Source organism: Coprinopsis cinerea (assembly GCF_000182895.1).
Source record: "Coprinopsis cinerea okayama7#130 chromosome 10 map unlocalized cont3.10, whole genome shotgun sequence".
Lineage (NCBI taxonomy): Eukaryota > Fungi > Basidiomycota > Agaricomycetes > Agaricales > Psathyrellaceae > Coprinopsis > Coprinopsis cinerea.
This window is the reverse complement of record NW_003307535.1, coordinates 518,366-537,648: the sequence shown is the minus strand read 5'-3', so window position 1 is coordinate 537,648 and position 19,283 is coordinate 518,366. Positions and strand designations below refer to the sequence as shown.

General features: G+C 52.3%; 7 protein-coding genes across 7 annotated transcripts; 6 read left to right on the top strand and 1 right to left on the bottom strand.

The window, feature by feature from the left end:
- Window positions 1-1,951: 1,951 nt before the first annotated feature.
- CC1G_01630 (ornithine aminotransferase) lies at window positions 1,952-4,299 on the top strand (the record flags this gene model as incomplete). Its single annotated transcript, XM_001833901.2, has 10 exons — window positions 1,952-2,013; window positions 2,072-2,116; window positions 2,172-2,222; window positions 2,275-2,404; window positions 2,470-2,639; window positions 2,700-2,912; window positions 2,971-3,061; window positions 3,117-3,207; window positions 3,260-3,653; window positions 3,712-4,299. 10 exons carry the CDS (start codon window positions 1,952-1,954, stop codon window positions 3,863-3,865), a joined length of 1,401 nt encoding a protein of 466 aa, XP_001833953.1. The 3' UTR covers window positions 3,866-4,299.
- Window positions 4,300-6,031: 1,732 nt separating this feature from the next.
- Window positions 6,032-6,568, top strand: CC1G_01629 (hypothetical protein; the record flags this gene model as incomplete). Its single annotated transcript, XM_001833900.2, has 1 exon — window positions 6,032-6,568. The coding sequence occupies one exon, from the start codon at window positions 6,032-6,034 to the stop codon at window positions 6,566-6,568; it is 537 nt and encodes a 178-aa protein (XP_001833952.2).
- Window positions 6,569-6,730: 162 nt separating this feature from the next.
- On the top strand, window positions 6,731-8,073 carry CC1G_01628 (hypothetical protein; the record flags this gene model as incomplete). The annotated part of the gene is made up of 2 exons (XM_001833899.1): window positions 6,731-7,369; window positions 7,426-8,073. 2 exons carry the CDS (start codon window positions 6,731-6,733, stop codon window positions 8,071-8,073), a joined length of 1,287 nt encoding a protein of 428 aa, XP_001833951.1.
- A 1,347-nt stretch (window positions 8,074-9,420) lies between these two features.
- CC1G_01627 (hypothetical protein) lies at window positions 9,421-10,071 on the top strand (the record flags this gene model as incomplete). Its single annotated transcript, XM_001833898.1, has 2 exons — window positions 9,421-9,457; window positions 9,515-10,071. The coding sequence occupies 2 exons, from the start codon at window positions 9,421-9,423 to the stop codon at window positions 10,069-10,071; spliced, it is 594 nt and encodes a 197-aa protein (XP_001833950.1).
- A 423-nt stretch (window positions 10,072-10,494) lies between these two features.
- On the bottom strand, window positions 10,495-11,796 carry CC1G_01626 (hypothetical protein; the record flags this gene model as incomplete). Its single annotated transcript, XM_001833897.2, has 6 exons — window positions 10,495-10,812; window positions 10,893-10,913; window positions 10,984-11,089; window positions 11,154-11,227; window positions 11,282-11,367; window positions 11,424-11,796. The coding sequence occupies 6 exons, from the start codon at window positions 11,794-11,796 to the stop codon at window positions 10,495-10,497; spliced, it is 978 nt and encodes a 325-aa protein (XP_001833949.2).
- Window positions 11,797-12,792: 996 nt separating this feature from the next.
- On the top strand, window positions 12,793-15,795 carry CC1G_01625 (kex protein; the record flags this gene model as incomplete). Its single annotated transcript, XM_001833896.1, has 4 exons — window positions 12,793-13,464; window positions 13,514-14,047; window positions 14,099-14,706; window positions 14,760-15,795. 4 exons carry the CDS (start codon window positions 12,793-12,795, stop codon window positions 15,793-15,795), a joined length of 2,850 nt encoding a protein of 949 aa, XP_001833948.1.
- A 571-nt stretch (window positions 15,796-16,366) lies between these two features.
- Window positions 16,367-18,280, top strand: CC1G_01624 (NWD2; the record flags this gene model as incomplete). The annotated part of the gene is made up of 5 exons (XM_001833895.2): window positions 16,367-16,499; window positions 16,555-17,955; window positions 18,015-18,147; window positions 18,183-18,193; window positions 18,249-18,280. The coding sequence occupies 5 exons, from the start codon at window positions 16,367-16,369 to the stop codon at window positions 18,278-18,280; spliced, it is 1,710 nt and encodes a 569-aa protein (XP_001833947.2).
- Between the last annotated feature and the right edge of the window lie 1,003 nt (window positions 18,281-19,283).

The following is a 19,283-nucleotide window of genomic DNA, read 5'->3' as shown; positions in this document are numbered from 1 at the left end:
GAAGAATCGTCTAATGTGGGCTGGGCAAACGCTAAGGTCCTCTACTGTTCTGCCTCCTGCCTCTTACCCCTGCCACGGCTACCCAAATTGCAGCCTTCGAATGGTGCATCTTTGTGGTTCCAACGTCGTTTGATGGAGGGTCGAGGATTTGATGCCCCTGTCTCAGGTCCAGAGCTGTGACATCATAGCGCCAAGACCGCTGGCATATGGGCGAACCGTCGAGCGCGTTGTCGAGAATTGAACGTCGTCCTGGCGCTTCTGATGGTAGGAAGAGAGGTGAATAGGACGGGCGGAGCATCGTGTGGTACGAGAAGGTCTCCTTTATCTCATTCATGCCGAAATTCGAATAAAAACGAACCCTGAAAGTGAAGGGCAGGGTTTAGGCGTAAACTCATTGAGCTCTAAGCTTCCTGACCGACGGCTCGTTTCATTCTGAGGTGCAAAGGGAATCGTGTAATGCGACTCTGGAAGGGAAATTTGGGGGAGAAAGACGAGTCCGGGGTGCCGAGGTAAACGGCGGTTGCGGGCAAGCACCGAGCTCGGAGAGCACAATCGGGCGGAGCCTATCCTGACGTGAGCGGGGGACTATATATAGCGGGGATCCAATCATTCACGTTGGATTACCACTCACCCACTTGACGTTTCCATTGACCATATCCATTATCTTCATCTTTTGACCGAATACCACCACCATGGCACCCACAACCACGACGAGCAGGCCTCAAACCAGGCAGCCTAGCTGGGCTAAGGTTCCACAGGTTGACTCCAAGGCCGACCTTGTCCCCACAAAGGCGAGAGAGGCTTTGGAGGAGAAGCTGAGTTCGTCGCAGGTCATTGACCTCGAGCATCGATATGGTGCACACAAGTGAGTACTATTTCCCCTTTTCTGGTGCCCGCCTGGTGCCATTTGTCTTGTTTCTTCTCGTCTTTCTTTCGCGGTCGCTTCTGGGAGTCGTGTCGGGACAACGGCCAACGTTTCCTTTGTGTTCGCGGGAGTGGAGTCGGTGTGTTGTATCCCGAGTCATCCCTATCGCACTCCGTCCCCTGTTATGGGTACCTCGCGCTTGGCAAAGGGCCCTCGCTATTCCAGTCCTTGGTCACACGACTTCGCCTCTCCATGAAGTATGCACCGACTTCCCAGCTCCCTTCCTCCTCCAAGAATAGAACACCCTCCTTGTCAAGTCCCCGCGTCTTCGGCCCTCCGGCTCGCTCAGCCCGTCCCCTCCCCTCCCTCCGGAAACGCCATTACACCATAGATGCAATCCATGTCACTCCGTCGTCGCACGAGCCATAGTCCATGCTGTACCCTTCGCCTCCCCCTATCTCCAAAGTCAGACAACCTTCCCCACCTTCAGTACTGTGTGTGTCTGCACTGGAAAGAGCCACCGTCGACGCCACTGCTGCCCCCCTCCCTGCACCAGACTTCCAGAAGTCGACGGCAGCCTGCGTTTGAGCGATCACACCTGCCACCAAGTACACCCCGAGGAGAAGGATGAGGAGGGCAATAGCAAGGACCGACTCGCCCATACCGCGTTCGGCTCAAGGGTTTCTTATGTTGTCGTCGAGGCCTACAGGCGTCGGCCTTTGGCTAGTCGACCATTTCCTCTTGTTCTATATACGAGGATAGACAGGGGCTTCAGCTAGCAGGACAGTTCATCATCGCTCGATAGCCAGTGGCGGACATAATCGAGGTGACAGGGGGAAGAGGGATATCAACCAGAGATAGGGATTACTTCCAGTCGAAAGAGGCTTTTCAAACCCTCGCAGCAGCTGCGTTGGTTTGGCTGTTCCCATTTTGATCCTTATTGCCTCTCGGCTCCTTTTGAGGTTCACGAGGGCTCTGGCTTTCGCAGGAAGAGAGGTTTATCATCTGAGGCTTTTTTGCCTTTCCGCTGACGGGAGGTGGATGGTTGGGCTAAATATGTAACTGGACCTCGTACAGGCATTGGTGATGCCCGAGGACAGCGAGCGTTTGGGGAACCTCGCACTCCATTACCATCTCCCTCTACCGATGTCTCTTTCATGCTTATCGTTCTCTTCGATGCAAGCGCTAACCTCTTCCGCGTTACAGTTACCACCCTTTGCCCGTAGTGCTCGATCGAGGGCTAGGCGCTAAGTGGGTCCATTCTTCATCCTACTACGCGTCAACTATATGCTAATTTGAACGATAGGGTCTGGGACCCCGAAGGCAAAGAATACATTGACATGCTGTCTGCCTACTCGTACGTCTATCCTGGCTCGTCGTAGACTGGGCTGTCTGAACATGATCATCAGGGCAGTCAACCAGGGGCATTGTCACCCTGCCATCCTTCAAACACTTCACGAGCAATCAATGAAACTCACCCTCAGCTCGAGGGCATTCTACAACTCTGTATTTGGACGCTTTGCCAAACTCATTACCGAAGTTAGTTGCCCCCTTTTTCTTTGACGTTTGAGCCGGGAGAGTTGACGTTCGAACCATGCTGCTAGATGTTTGGCTACGACATGGTCTTGCCGATGAACACGGGTGCTGAGGCTGTCGAAACTGCGCTCAAGTTGGCGAGGAAGTGGGGCTACAAGGTGAAGGGGATTCCGGAGGGCAAGGCGAGGATTTTCAGCGCGGAAGGAAACTTCCATGGAAGGACCTTGGGCGTTATCAGGTTCGTCTACTCACTTTTATTTGCATCTCTTTCTGACTGGTGATGCGTTTTGTATCACAGTATGTCGACGGACCCCGAGAGCAGAACAGGTTTCGGTCCATACCTCGAGCGAGTGGGCCCTTACTACACGACCGAGGAGGGCGGAGATGGGGATAACGAGGCTGAGGTGAAGACCATTAGATATGGAGTGATCGAGGACGTGGAGAAAGTCTTTGAATTGTATGGAGAGGAGACGGCTGCGTTCTTGGTTGAACCTATTCAAGGAGAAGCAGGGTGAGTGTCAACATGATGTTCATCTGCGAAGACACGTTGATTGTTTTGTCTATGACAGAATTGTCGTCCCTCCGGAGGGCTACCTTGCAAAGGTACATGCACTTTGCAAGAAGCACAATGTGCTCCTCATCTGCGACGAGATCCAAACTGTGAGTCGGGTTGTTACCAGTTTCCTTGAGGAGATTTTGACGCGTTTGTCGATAGGGTCTCTGCAGGACAGGCAAGATGCTTGCTTCCGAATGGGAGAACGTCAGGCCCGATATCGTTCTGTTGGGCAAGGCCTTGTCAGGCGGAAGTATGTCATCGTTTTCACTCTCGCAATCTCGATGTTCTAACCCGTTCGTCAGTGTACCCTGTCTCCGCTGTCCTTTCCTCATCCTCAATCATGCTCACCATTCAACCCGGCGAGCACGGCTCCACCTACGGTGGCAACCCTCTTGGCTGTGCAGTCGCCATCACTGCGCTGACGGTCCTCCAAAGCGAACGCCTCGCTGAACGCGCTGAGCGCCTAGGACAAATCTTCCGACTCGGACTGAACGAGTTCAAGAAACACGCGTATGCAGGCCAGGGACACTCTGTTGCTGGTAAAGGCGGCAAGCTGATTCGTGAGGTGCGAGGGCGGGGCCTTTTGAACGCGTTGGTGTTTGAGGAAAGTGCGAGCGAGAAAGGGAGGTCTGCATGGGAGTTGTGCTTGTTGTTGAAGCATCGGGGTGTGTTGGCGAAGCCTACGCACAAGAACATGTGAGTTCCAATGCTTACTTCAGTTTGGAAAATTACAAATGCTGATTGGTCTTTGTAGTATCCGATTTGCGCCTCCGCTTGTGATCGAGGAGGACGATTTGAGGAAGGGAATTGACATCATTGGGGAGTGTTTGAGGGATTTGGATGTGTTGGAGAGCATTCCTGGTGATACAGAAGAGGAGAAGCGTCATGTTGACGGGCTTACGCTCTAAGTCAGCGTCCTTTGCCTCTGCTCATCGAGTTTACGAGGTCGGTTGGCCTTTACCAATCCCTCGTCAGCTTGGTTTTGCAGTATCTTTTTTCTCCTGTCATGTCGTTTCCTCCTGTCATGGCGATCTCAACTCGCTTCTTTTTCACATCTGCCATCTTCCGTCTGATCCATCCTCTTCTTTGACGTTGACCCGCTTCGATGTCGTGATCATTTGTTAACATCTATTCTTGTTTGCTGCATATCATTGACAGAGTCTCCTTCGTCATGCACGTGTGCTTGCCAATGTATCATTAGCTTTCTTTACTTCCTTGCTTGTTTATGTCGCCTGTGCGGCTTTCTGTACGGCGTACGAATTGTAATACTAGTTTGGATATTACATTGCTAGCGCTTCCCTTTAGCTGGCTGCTCTTCGAGCTTTGGGAGGTGATGTGAGTCTGGGCGCGCTCCACATTGCAGGTCCGGACTTGTCGAACCTGTTCGAACTTTAGTGTGCAGTGATGGTGTGGAGTGTCGTAGATAGATGGCTGTTGTACTTTCGAAAGGTTCATGTGTTCTCAAACTCGTGAGGTAGTAAGCGTTTTGACGAGTACTTTACAAAGCTTCACCGACTAATGAGAATGAGAGTCGATTGTTAACGGACGTTGGGAATTCGAGGACGGTTGCAGATCCGCAGGATGTCAAGTTCGAAGTTGATCAAATCATATCTTTACAGTGGCGAGGCCGTAGATCGATGGTTGGAACGTGGTCATGTCTGCTCTGGCCTCAGGTTAACCTCAGGTGCAAATACGCGAGTAAGGGTGCATTTAGAGTGGACTTGAAGAGATGTTTCGGAACAACAACTGGTGCACTCGATTTCCATAGCATTTTGACTGCACATTTATCACCATTCGTACATACCGCATACGTGGGGGAAATATTAATAGGACAGATTGTAATTGCCCAATCCCCACTGGACACGATGATCATCTCCTCGAGGAAGTCGAGAGATTCCACGCGCAATGTATACATAGCACTTGACAGGTGTACATACGATTCCGAAGTCAGCCACTGGACTTCTTCATGTGGGGGCCCAGCGTTCCCTTGGGTAAGGCTCTATCTTCTCTTCGCCTCGCAGTGCATAATCTGTTTCACGATGGGCTTACAAAGTCTTCCCTCAGCTCCACCAGCTTTGCAGGTCTGGCTGATGAGAGAATGTTTCAAGCCAGTTCCTGTCAAGTCCTCAGCAAGGAAGTATGGATTCCCAAGATTCGGATTCCAAGCTCTCGTCTCGTCTCCAGCTCGAGCCCAAAATACCTCCGTCCGGAGATATCGAGGTCCCGGAATGTCGGGAATGGTGGCTTGGCGTGTCTTGGCGTCCTGCCGACATTTTCGCCGACCCTGTTTTTGGCAATCCGGAAGGAGCTGGGCTCGCGGGTGGAATGACGACGACGAGTCAAACGACTTGGGCTCGAACGCCTTTTTCAAAACTCGACGCTTTCATTCTATTCTTCTTCTGAATCGCGTGTTTTTTTTTCGCGACGGTTTGTGGAAAGTGGTATAAAGAGAGGAAGAGATCCCCCTATCTTTATGTTCGGACTCAGACTCCAAGGTTGAGTTGGGAAATAGAGGTCAGTTGACCAGTGCTTTCTGAATGGCTGACTTGCTTCTAACGGCATATACCCTTCGTTGATACGTAGATTCAAAGTCAGGTTGTCCTCGTGGAACTGTGTGACGGACACACCTCAGCCTGTTTTCAATTTGTAACCAGGACCGCCACCTCGACATTTGAACAAGTTTGCTCGTCCCGTCGCGGTATAAAGACAAGTCGTTCTCTCTGTCACAGGACCTTGATTTGAAGGGATTCGGCGCAGTTAAGACTGCATTGGGTTTGATTAGCGGCGAGCCTAAATTCAGCGAAGGAGTACGTGGACTCGCTATTGTGGCCCCTTTTTTCATTTCTACCGTTGGCCATTCCTTTCCGCGGCAACGCACTGTTTCACCTTTTGTGCAACGGTCTGACCACCACCTTCCAGATTCAACGGGCGCCAATTAGAAGGGATAGCCTTTGCCCTAGTAGCGCGAAGCAACACGAAAGGGTCATACAACGTCCAGGAGCCGTTCCCGCGGGTTGATGCCAACGTGCACCTCGACTTCGACGCTAGTGGACGATTCCTCTTCTTCTTCCTCGATGTTGCAGCAAGGTCAAAGCATGATGTTCGCCAGCGACGAACGGTCAAAGACGTACAACGACCACAGCAATAGCGAGAGGTACGCAAGGCACAATAACGCAAATCCTAAGAAGAGCCTCAAGCTTTCGTTGCCTACCCCACCTTCGCCCAACGAGATCCTTGACCAGAGTATCGGGAACGATGCGGACGACATCGACAGCGGTGAGGCAGAGGGATGGTTTTGGTACCTGGGCAAACGCGTGCGTGTGCGCAAACCGGGGAAGGAGTATTTCGTGGAGAAGGATGTGGACGACCTAGGTGTGTGGACTAATCTTTACATTTATTGCTTTTGGTTTGGGGTCGCTGGTTTTGAGATTATGTCCGCGGTGGGCGAATCTATGCGGTCATGGTTTATTGTTCTTTTGGGTGGCCATGTTGAGTTCCAAATTGGAACGAGCGGGAGAAAGTCCCTCTATTCTTCTCAATTGGATGCTCATTCCGCTGTTATTGTTTCGAATTCAATGGTCGTAGTCCCCGTATATTTACGAGGATCATGATCCTCACCCTATTCTCGTTGATCCTTACTCTCAACGTTCCTGGCGTGAACTTTCCGTTTGATACCGAGCATTTTGACGGGCGTTGTGACTGACTGAACTCTCATTTATATCCCCCATTCGTGCATCTCTCTCTGGCGTTTGTCGCGCATACGACCGCACTAAATGCATTCTCCGTCCCACAAAACCCTCGACGTCCACCTGGTCGTGGCCTCGACGACGATCGTCACCTCTGCGGACGCTATGCATCCGACACCACCACCGCCCCGCCGCGCATCATCGTCAAACTTTCCCTCTGTGCTGGTCCGCGAAATCACTCCCGCTCGGGCACCGCGTCGGGTCCCCTCTGCTCTTACGCTCGCCAAATCCCCCGTGTCGAATCAATACGCTCTCCGTTCCCCTATCCATCGTCAACTAATCACCTACCGTACGCTCCCCACACCTACGCCTGCCACCCGCTACTCGGATCTTGTGCCCATCTCGGAGGTAACAGTGGAAGAAGAGTATGATTGTGGATATCTCAATTTAGGCGCCGAGTCGCCGCACTCGACGGGGTCGATATCGCCTTTCTCGTTTAATGAGGATCGACCCCCTGCGAATTGGAAGCCGGGCCCATCGGCATCTGCGAGACGAGGTTCGGTGAATGCAGGCAGTGGCGGCAATAACAACAGCAACAACGGTGGGAATCAGAAGAAGAAGACGAGTGGACCTGATAGGGATTGTGGGATCTGCTTCGAGTATGCGGTGAAACCGCTGAGGACGTTATGTTGCGGTAAGATCTTTTGTGAGCAGGATTTGCGCGATGTATGTTGTTTGTTCCTCGTATGTCTTTCTGGATGTTGCTGACGCCGAGACAATAGTGGCTGCATGGACCCAACGCATCTGGTTTATGCCCCAACTGTGATGTACCGTGTACGCTTGAGGACAACACGCTTTCGCTTGTTTCACCGTCGCTTCGCTCGCCTCCGCCTCCTCCGCGGAAACGGTCCCAGCAGTTCGATAGGACGATGTCCGGTCAGCGACATGTACCCTCGCCGCTGTCGACGTCTGAGCCTATCACGCATCACCGGAAGCGGTCGTCGTCGCCCAAGGGGCTGGGTATATCGACCGAGAAACCTGCACAGCAGACGAGCCCGTTATCTGAGAAACAGACGCTCTCGTCGTCACCGCTCTCACCTCTCTCCGCGGCACACTGGTCTCTCCCATCCGCTTCCACCACCACCACCACCACCACCTCCCACTCCCACTCCACCTCCAAATCCACCAACCCCCTCACCATCCTCACCTCCTCCCTCCCCTTGGGCCTCACACCCTCCAAATCCACGCACGGCTCGACGACGCCCTCGATGTGGAACAACGGCAAAGTCTTTAGTAAAGGTGGTAAAGTGCCCAAGGGGAGTGTGATTGATTCGTTTTTGACGGAGAGGAAGGAGGATCGGTATGGGATGTTGGTTAGATTGTTGACGTTGATTGCGGTGCTGGGGGTGCTGTATGTTATTATGGGCTAAGGCGAGGCAATGGGGGGCCTGATGGGTGGTGTTGGGAGCGAGAAGTCCTTTGGAGAGTAAGGTTGGTTGGTGGAAGCCAGTCCCAACGTGAGAGGCTGTGGTGCCTTTCTAATCGATACCGGGGCGCGGAGCCTCCTTGTTTTGAGTATTCCCCTCTTTTTTTCCCTCTTGCTGTGCTTTTTGCTTTGCATCTGTATCTATAGTTTCTTGATCTCGTTCGTTTTATCTTTTTAGCATCGTCACCTATTTCCGCCAGTTTTGGAACACTCGCATTTCAAGTTTCTTTTTGTCATTTTATTCTCATTTGATCTATCTATCTATCTATCTATCTTCTCGCCAGCTCGGTTTGTACAAGTACGGATTTACGATTCAAACTATCCTCTTTCTCCCTCCCTCCGATCTCTTCCAGTACATAGTTTACAGTTCGTCCTACTACTCTACTCGTGTAGTGGGGGAGCTTTTAGTTACGACCTCGTTACGATTTACCTATTTACGTTCTGATTTTTGTTTTGTTTCATCCTTCACTCGAGCATCTCATCATCCGACGACCGGGTAGGTCCTGAGCTGGGTGTGGCCGCAACATATATGGGACTCTGCGGAACCAGCTGCCATAGTACCCAAGTCGCCTTACCCTACAACCTTCCTCGAGCGATCTCATTCCACGTTAGCCGTCGCGAAGGGACCTCGAACTTTGCCACTCCGTAGAAAGGATATGCTAGACATGTAGATGTCGTGATTGTGAGTCGCAGAGCGCTACGTTTGCGATGGCTTCTCGCACTTGAAAGGGCTTGGTGCCACTCGTGTAGTATGTATTGCGAAACTGACAACTTCCAGTTCCGGTTTACAATGGTCACTCAGGCTGACCCCCTTCCATTGTGTCATGGTGCCTCTCAACATCAAAGGGAACAAACGATAAGATCCGTTCAGGTTCCTCAGAATGCAGTCAAACGAGAGAAAGGTAACCACGGACAGTGCCAAGTTTTTGATCTCGGGGCGTGGTTGAAACCTTTATTTGGAAGGAGTGTTGCCCGATCGGCCTTTTGAATGCCCAAAAATGGGCAATAAGCTGGTTGGGATGGATTTGACGGACGAAGTTACAACACGTTTTGGGCTCCCAATGAGATGGTGGGTGAGATGAATTTTGGTGTCCGTCAGGTTAATTCCTCTCCGGGGCTAGGTGTGCAGGTTATAAATATTTCTCGGTCTGTTGTTTCTGGATTCAAGTCTCTTCGTCTTCCACATATTGCTTGTAGGTGAGTTCGTTGCTGTTTTGGCATCTATCTACCTCGCTCACTAACATTCCAGCCAGCTTTATTCTATTTGCATCAACAATATCTCTTGACTGACATGACAATCACGTATTCCTGGAAAGCGGAGTCCCATAGTAAGTCAACCATTCTTCACACTCTCGAGACTCGGGGAACTAACCTTTCTCCAACAGCGGACAAAGTCAAAGTCTCTTCCAAGGTCATCCCCTTCCTCGACTTCCCAGTTATTCAAATCCACCTCCACGTCTCCAAATTCGACTGGGAGGAGTCCGGTCAAATGGTCGCCCACTTCCGACTCTTCCTCGAAATTCCCGGGCAGAAATCCATCGTGTTCGATCCGGCGCGGAATGACGACGATGTCTTCACCTACAACATTCTCCTTCAAGTCAAGCTGTGCAACGGGATCTACTCGACTTCAAGTTCCGCCGTTGCAGTGCAAACCATCCCCGTCAAGGCGCATTTCACTGTCAAGGATGTCCTCGATTATATCATCGGTGTGAAGCAGCGCGATCACTATGAACTCGTTAATGGTTTTGGATGTCAGAGGTGGAATGCGACTGTTCTTGCTGACTTCGCGGGAAAGGGGTGGGTGGGGAGAGATGTGAATGATATGGAGGCGGGACCGTTGAAGGTCCTTGTTGATAGAGTTAGGAATTTGTATGGGGATATCATGGTTTATGACCCTCCTGGCCATCCCGGCAGGTTCCTTCGTGATGCGGTTTATGCTTAGTGTTCGACCGTTGACCGCCATGTTCCTACTCTTGTTGTTGCTACTCTTGTGCTTTGTTAACCTACAGCTACCTCTAATGCATCCTACTCTTACTAAGATTATATGTCGACGCGTGAGATACAATGTTCGTTTGGAACGAGGACAGTGTAAGTTCCTTCCACCATTTTTTCTCTGGGACTCCGGCGAGATGACATGTTCCTGTGTACAGGCCCCCATCCAGGTAGACTACTATAGCGGTAAACTCGGATTAATAGTCGATGTCTAAGATACTGCATGGGTTATGGAGCCTGTGTTCTGTATCGCACTCTACCAACCGCTGGGATGCCTTCGTCATCTTCGGCGCTCGATTAGCCGCCCATCAGTATTTCCTCTCGGAACATCTACACTAGAAACAACAACGAGATCTAAAGTAGTCAAGGAGCTCTAGGACTTCCCAACCAGTAACAACGGCATCGGGAAGTCAACGGTAATCTTATCCAACAACTTCACACCACCATCCACCTCTCCGTTACCCCCCTTCGACGACGACACCGCGATATCCCTCGCAGCGGCCTCTCGCAAGTTCTTCCAGAATCGAATGCTAACATCCCCGCCCCTGATGAAAGATTCATCATATGAGGTCCCCCGTATGGCGTCGAGATCCTCTTCAAGGAACTGCGTGTCTTCGGGAGCGTTGAGGTCATCCGGGTGCTGCTCCTGGTAGGCGTTGTGCGCGCTCCATGTGCGGATGTGACCGAGGAGCTGAAGCCACGTCCAGTTAAGCGACATAATTACTGGGTAGACCTTTCTCTCAGCTGGGTCTTCCACTTCATTCGTCTTACGTTGTGGGATTGGGTATGGGCCTGGTGGTGATAGCGGTGAATGACGTCATCCGCGAGGCAGGGTTCAAGGGATGGATGATGATGGGCGTACCGGTGAAATACCGTCTTTCGAAATCGACGAGGCACCCTTCGCCTGATTGAGGTCCGAGTACCTCTTCTGGACTTGGGAGGTCGACGAGGAAGCGTTCCGCGCGGGTCTTTTGTGGTCGAGGGTAGTATTGTCCGATGGTATCGAGAAAATTCGTACTTGCGGTAACATACTCTTCGAATCCGCCGTATTCTTTGATAAGGCGTTCTGTGCTGGGGAAGGCCGGTAGAAGGCACTCGACGTAACTCTTTCAATGCTTAATGAGTGCTTAGATTGAGGTTGTAGGTGAAGGGTATCTCACCCAGAACGCGGCTGTTCCTCCTTTCCGAAGAATGCGTCCGATTTCAGGCCAGACTTTCGTCATGTCGAACCAGTGGCAAGAGGTAGCTACGTATAAAAGTCTGAGTTCCACAATAGTAGGAGCGAAGAGGTGATTCCCGCACCAGCGATAACAAGGTCCACAGTCCCATCCTCCGGTACCGCCTGATGCAAATCTTCTGCTGGGCTGACACAGAAAGTGTACGTCGTGTCGTGTTGCCCCTTCGAATTCGACCGTGATTCATAATCACCCACAAGCGCCTTTTTCGCACTTTCAATCATCGTAGCCCCAGGATCTACACAGGTGACACGTTTGAACCGTCCTCGAAGGTACTGGCTCGCCTGTCCCGTTCCGCAGCCCAGATCCAGTGCATGATCAAACTGCCCTCCTTTCTGCCGATGGAACTCTAGGATTTGGTCGAAGAGCTTTGGAGGGTAGACAGGCCTGTGAGAGGCGTAGAGAGAGGCGTTCCATGTTGGTTTCTTTGGCGTAGCCATGTGTGGTTGGGGATTCAGACACTGGGTTCTGAAATAGGGGCCCAGGTATTTGGCATACGCGGATCAACCAAACAACGCGCCATTTATAGAACGCGTCTGGTAGATATAAAGTCGTTGGCCTCCCTTCCAGCTTCCTCGCGTCTCTTTATTCCCTTCTAGTACCCTGCTGGTCTCACCCAATGCGCCGTCGGATCCGCTAGGACAGAGAGCCCGCTCAAAAGTAACTCGTTCGTTAACCGCCGTGACTGCGATCGAAGAAACCCTTGAAGAATGGGCCCGTACGTATAGGTTAAGTTCTCACTGGAACACGAGTTTCAATCACTCTAGGTGACCCAGCGCCCGGGGAGGTTGCTTTTACTGAGGGTCATCCGTGGTTGATTGGAATTTCGAACGAGTGTATGTTGATTCACGGGCGCATGTTTCCTCAAATTACGTCATATGAAGAGTGCAAGGCGGGTATTTCTGGATTCTGCTTGCCAGTTGGATGTCAACGAAGACGCGAAAGGTATGCTGACCCCCTGGCAATACCTACTTCCCAGTAGTTCTGAAAAGTTGCAGTTGCCAGTTCAGGGCGCGGGTAAGTAGCATTTTGATCTTGGCGCGATCACGGCGTCGCGCGTGTCGGGCGACCAATGAGCGACGACCATTTTTCCCTTCTACAACTACGACTACGACGCCCAGCAGCAGTTTTCAATCCATGGCCTTCATCCTCAGTGTAATTGGCACTGATCCGCCCACGTCTCACATAGAGCGCCCAGTTGATCAATATCAAGGGCCACATGCCTACCAGATCTGATGGGCTGTGCTTGGGGTACCAGCGCTGGATGCAGACTACAGACCTTTTCTCGAACGCCGACTTTCCAAACGAAAAGGACAGCGCAATTTGCATCTGCCCTACCGTAATCAGCCTTCCCCGCAGGTCGATCGCTGCCAAAGACATTGAGCCAGGTCCAGGCTGACTGTTACGCTCGCTAACACCCGCCATACCCCATCACAATGCGGCACTCTTCTCTCTTCTGGGGCTTGCTGGCAAGTGCCATCCTCTCGAGCTCATCGAGCGGGGTCCTCGCCCAACGCCGCCCCTCGAAACGCAACCACGACACCCACGACTATTATGTCGTCGAGCACAAACCAGACGGAGGGGCCCCGCTGCAAGAAATTTCGAATCAACTTGGTGTAGAGCTGGTGGAACGGGTGGGAGAGCTGGACGATGTTTGGCTGGTGCGAGCGCCCAAGCCGACGCTTCAAGGAAGGGGGGAGGAGGAACAAGTCGATCGAGTTCTCCAGACATACCAAAATCTCCGCGCTCTCGCGCGTCGGCAAGCAGAGTCTTCGACACTAGACGCTCGATCCGAGGGCACCGGCTACGAGCAAGCGACACGGCTCGTCTCGTCTATATCTCACCTCGAAAAGCAAGTGTTGAAGGAACTCGAGAAGAGGGCCCCACCGCCGATTCGCCCGCCGCCCGGGCCAACGGAGGTCATGGATAAATACAAGATCGAAGACCCGTTCTTCATCATGCAATGGCATTTGGCGAATGGTGACTACCCGGAGCATATGATGAACGTGACGCCGGTTTGGGACATGGGATACACTGGAAAGGGTGTCATTACCTCCATCCTTGACGATGGACTGGACTACACCAGCGAAGACTTGAAGGACAACTTTGTATGTGTTCATTCGCTGTGTCCGGCTTACGACTGACCATTTGCTGCAGGACCCGGATAATTCCTACGACTTTAACGACCACGAAGCACTTCCCTACCCCAAACGCGTTCGGGACCACCACGGCACCCGATGCGCAGGTCAGATCGCTGCCGGCAAAAACAAGGCCTGCGGAGTGGGAATTGCGTACGAATCCAAGGTTGCGGGCGTACGTATTCTTTCAGGACGCATCACTACTGTCGACGAGGCTGCAGCCATCAACTACGGTTTCCAAAACGTCTCGATATACTCTTGTTCATGGGGCCCACGAGATGACGGAACGAAGATGCAGACGCCGCCCTACATTGTGCGCAAGGCGGTGCTGAACGGTATCAACAAAGGACGTGGAGGGAAGGGGTCTATTTTCGTATTCGCCAGTGGGAATGGAGCCCATAAGGGGGACCAGTGCAACTTTGATGGATACACGAATAGCATCTACTCGGTCACCGTTGGTGCAGTGGATTTCAGAGGGCAGCATCCCAAGTACTCGGAAGCATGCGCGGCGAACATGGTCGTGGCGTATAGCTCAGGAAGTGGACAGCACATTGTGAGTATTACCGAACCGCCTTTCCGTCTCAACGTTAACCAGCTATTTTAGGTCACCACTGATCGAGGCAAAGACGAGTGTGCTTTGGTTCATGGTGGCACATCGGCTGCAGCTCCGAACGTCGCAGGTGTTTTCGCTCTGGCTCTCCAGGCTCGACCTGACCTCACCTGGCGTGACATCCAATACCTCTGTGTCGAAACGGCTCGTCAGATCAACCCCAAGGACCGTGATTGGGAACGAACCGCCACTGGACGCTACTACAGCTACAAGTACGGCTACGGTGTTCTCGACGCTTCTCTTTACGTCCAACGCGCGCTCACCTGGAAGCTCGTCAAGCCCCAAGCATGGCTCGAGACACCCACTATCCAGCTGGACGGCGGCACTCTGGATGCTGAGGACGAGTGGGAGGGCGGTACCCCGATTGGCAAGGAGGGTGTGAAGAGCAAGATGACGATTACGAAAAAGATGATGCAGGATGCGAATTTGGAGTCGCTGGAGCATGTCACGATCAAGGTGTGGATTGACCATACGAGGAGAGGAGACGTCGAGGTCGCCATTGTCAGCCCGAATGGGATTAGGAGTGTTTTGGCGGGTGCGAGGGAGAGGGATGATTCGATGTCTGGGTTCCCTGGGTGGACTTTCATGTCTGTCAAGCATTGGTACGCTCCCGAATTCGTATCAACATGGCCTTGGGTTTGACGTTACTTTGCAGGGGTGAAGACCCAGTAGGAGATTGGACGATCCATGTCACAGACCAGCAGTCTGAAGTTGAAGAAGGCGCATTCCTTGGTTGGAATATGATCCTCTGGGGAACGACAGTTGACCCATCTAAAGCCAAATTCTACGAGATGGATCCTAACGAGAAGCTACTCCCGCCAAACCGAAGCGGAACCATCACTCCCCAGCGTCCAGAGCTACCTGGCTCCCATACCGAGAACCCCAAGCCAACAGGAGCTGGCCATGCGATCGAAGGCAAGCCCACTGCTGAGCTCCCACACGACTCTACAAGCCCCGATAAGACCCTCGGAGATGCGAATGCTGGCAAGAAACCGGAGAACAAGGGCTGGATTGGAGGTTTGAAGGATAAAGCTGCCAAGCAAACCTGGTTGGCGGGTATCATCGGAGTCCTGGTACTAGCGAACATCGCGGGTGCGATATACTTCTGCTGCTGGAAGAAGGGGTGCGGCGATGGCGAGAAGTATAATGCGCTTCCTGGAGAGGAGAATGTCCCGATGTCGTCGATTAATGGTGGGCAGTATGACCAGGATGGGGAGAGGACTGCGTTGGTTGGTGGTGGTGATGAGGAGGAGGATGGTGTGGATACGAGGCCTGCGGCGAGGGCGCAGCAGACGGGACCCCATCCACAGGCGAGGTCTACGGGAGGGCTTGGGTTCCATTCGGGGTTCCTGGACGATGACGATCCTATGACTGCTGCTTCTCCGAGGTATAAGGATGGGTCTGTCGTGCAGTCGGCGGTTGGGGAGCTGATTCCGACTGGGGACGCTCCTGCGGCTGCGGCAATGTCGTCTTCTTCGGGACCTCAGCCGTCGGTACAGCAGCAACCACGGAATCTGGTGGAGAGTTCGGAGGAGGAGGAGGATGACGAAGATGACGACGACGAGGATGATGAGGATGAGGATGAAGACGACGAGGAGAGCAGTGAGGAAGACAGTGGATCTCAACAACCTCTGCAACAAAATCAAGTCAGGAGGCCAGGGGAGGTTGACTCGAGTGCTTCTTTGATCTAGATTGGTTCTTGGGTTTGGGGTATGGGTAGTGGACACAAACATGGAATTCGAGTGGGTTGAAACGCTTAACTGCTTTATTTATTCGTCATTGGAATCATGTATGTTTTGGTATTGTACAATTCTACTTATTGGCTTTTGGGAATGATGATTTCAGACGCTTTGCGGAGGTTTCAGGATTCGGAGACTGTGTGCGACGTGTTCCATCTACTGTCAAGCTTCATGCTGTTGTTTGAATGTCCTGGGACATAGTCGATGGTTACTTACACGTTGTGCCCTGTAGAGGGGAGGTAGAAGACGTCTTGATAGACCATGTGAGACTGTTTGAACACCGCAATTTAACCCTACTGGTAACTGCACATGTCGGGCGCTTAATATCATCCCGTGAGACAGGCTCTTCTGAGGCTGTGTGTTGGTATTGTTTATGCGTTCCTTTAATTCCTTCCTTCAAGAACATCATATTCCCTTCTCGGATTCTATTTCAGAAGCTATAAATTACATATCCCCCAAGACATATGCAGTCGACAGTGCATAGTGAGGCTTCGTTCTGCCATCTCTCACCTCTCCATACCCCATGTTCAACCAGTCCACCAACTTCAGCATCGACAATCGACATGGCGGGAAGCTCATCAATGTGAGCGGCGACTACATTCACTACGAAGGGGTCCCAAATTCTTCATCGACATGCTCTCATAGCCCCGACCATGGTGAGATTAGACCATCTCAGTCCAGGATCGACGCGGTGTTTATGTGGGTTCACAGGTATCAGCGTACTACGAAACCACATCCTCGCGAGCGCGATGCACGACGCGGACGATGAAGCCGATAATTATGTTCCCGGATGCCATAAAGGGACAAGAACGAAAGTGCAAAACGACCTGTTGACCTGGATTTATGATTCAGGTGAACCTCAAGCTGTCGACCTTGAAGATGTCCAGTCGCCGCCTCCTTCCAGCTCAACCTCGACCAGGATAGCCTGGCTCAAAGGTCCAGCAGGGTCGGGCAAATCCGCCATAATGCGTTCCCTGGCGGAGACCTGTGATGCTGAAGGGGGGCTGGCTGCGTCCTTCTTCTTCTCTTATCGCTCGGGCGAGCGCAGTACGACCAAAGGGTTCATCGCCACATTGGCGTACCAGATTGCACAGAAGATACCGGATGCGAGGCGGTTTATCTCCGCTGCTATTGCGAGGGACGAGGCGGTCTGCTCGAAGAGGTTGGGGAAGCAGTTGGAGTTGCTGGTTGTTCAGCCTGTGCAGGAAGCCTGGGCTTCTCGGTCTCCGTATGACACTTCTCAATGGCCCAAGGTCATCTTCATAGATGGGTTGGATGAGTGTTTAAAGGAGGGACATAAACTGGAGATTCTCAGGTCATTGCACAGCGCCATAGCCATCCATCAACTTCCTTTTTCCATCGTCATTTCGAGTCGTCCTGACCAACCGATGCGGGACCACTTTGCTGAGATTGCGGCACGGGAGTTTGTACTCGATGAGCGGTACAAGCCGAGCCTCGACATTGAGCTGTTCTTTCGCGCTGAGCTGGAGCGTATTCGGCGCAAGTACAAGATCGAGGATGTCAATTGGCCAGCGGAGGAGTCGATCCGGCGACTCGTGGTGAACGCGTCGGGCCAGTTCATTTATGCGACGACTGTGTTGAAGTTTATCGACGATCCCAATGAGTATGATCCTCAAGGACAGCTGAAGATAGTCCTTCTCGCAAAAGCTAGGCCACTTTCTTCTACTGCAGCACCGAGGGGATATCGCAACCCCCTGGCCCACCTTGACGCACTCTACTCCGCCATCCTCCACCGTTGCCCGAATCCTCGACTTTCGGCACTCGCTATCCGCCTTTTGAACAGCATTTCTCAGTTTCGTGAAGAATACACGAGGGGAAAGACGGGTATTAATATCATTCTCCCGAGTCTGATGGGGGAGGTGGCAAACCGGTTTCTGCAGTATAAAGCGAGCGACGTGGAGATGCTGTTTGGAGGCCTCCATTCGCTTGTGCATGTACCTCAGCGGGGGACTGCGGACTTGTATTACTTCCACCATAAGTCCCTTCTCGACTTTTTGGAGGATAGGGAGAGGTGTGGACCTGATCTGTTCGTATCGGAGGATACGGTCATGGTCAAGGCTGCCCTGCACTGCCAAAGGTGGGCGAGCGCTCGTGAGTGGAGTCTCCATATGTATGGTTTATCGACTGATTGACGCACGTTTCTTTTTTAGGTCACCACCAGGTGTCCATCGACAAAGTACCCCCGGGCTGGGTGTTTCCTTATGCGAGGAGGATCATCTCAACTGCTGTGGTCGGTAAAGATTCGAATTTGGACTGGTGGCTTGACTATCTCTTCTCGAAAGAGTACGTTTCGAAGGTCGATGATCTATTTGCTTTAGTGCACTCAAGCGTAAGTCCTTCCCAGGCTCCAATGTTGGAGGGACTAGGCTAACCCGATTGTGCAGTGTCCACGGTTCCTGTGCAGGAAGCTTTGTAGGCGCTGGCGAGGGGGGATCGTCCGGAGATGCAAAGTGTCAAGATGGTCATTACCCCACAAGAAGCTTCCTTCTGTAGCAGAGATAAATGCCTGATATTCTCTACCCCGTTTTTGAGGCGCCAAGCAACGGATCATGAGATAAGCGCGCAGATTGAACCAATTTGATCATTGATTATCGTACAGCCACGAGGGAGAGATAAGATATGTATTTCCCACGCGGGGACCTCGTGAACAGGGTTTGTTCGCTTCAACGCGAGCTGCCAATACTATCACTATCACGATCACCCCTGCCTACTTTCGACCTACCTCCACAATCCTCACCCACAGCATTTGTAAGAAGACAGTCGGGATGGCCTGACCGTTCTGTGAAGTAGAGCTTCGAGCTGTGTACTCTGTATACGCCAAGAGAGAACCAAGTCCAACCGGCACCCAGTGACAAGGATCAGTCGACTGCGGATGGTGGGAGGTAGCGGGCGGCTCACGTAGACCCCACAAAGGTCACCGGCGCTTCAGAAAGGTCACTTGAGCCTACCAGTGGACTTGGAAGTAGAAGTAAGTTGTGTCCAGAAACCCTCAGTCTAGCCCATTGACCAGGCATCGTTCGACAGGAGTCTTGAGGTGTCCTTCCAATCTGAAGGTGACTGGATTACCCTGCGCTGAGCGGCTACAATTGCGGATTTGCGGACATTGTCTGGTTTATGTGCGTGCTTGGCAATGGCGTGTGATGGTAGCCACGGGGAGTCCACGCCGTCAGTCTATACATAAATAGAGGAACGTGGATCTCCCGCGAAGGTCTTCTCGTGCCCCTTTGGTTCCTAGGCAGTGCCCTCTCTCGTCCAAACTTTGCTGTTTCTCTGCTTCAATTCTCCGAGCCTTTGACGATCCCAGTAGCTCGATTCCCACTGCGTCAAGTCGCGAACTCTTCAGGAAGGCCAATTTATCCAAGTACGTCGCGTCTTACAAAGGCTCCCTTCTTCTCAAGAGGTATAAAAGTCTCGCGATA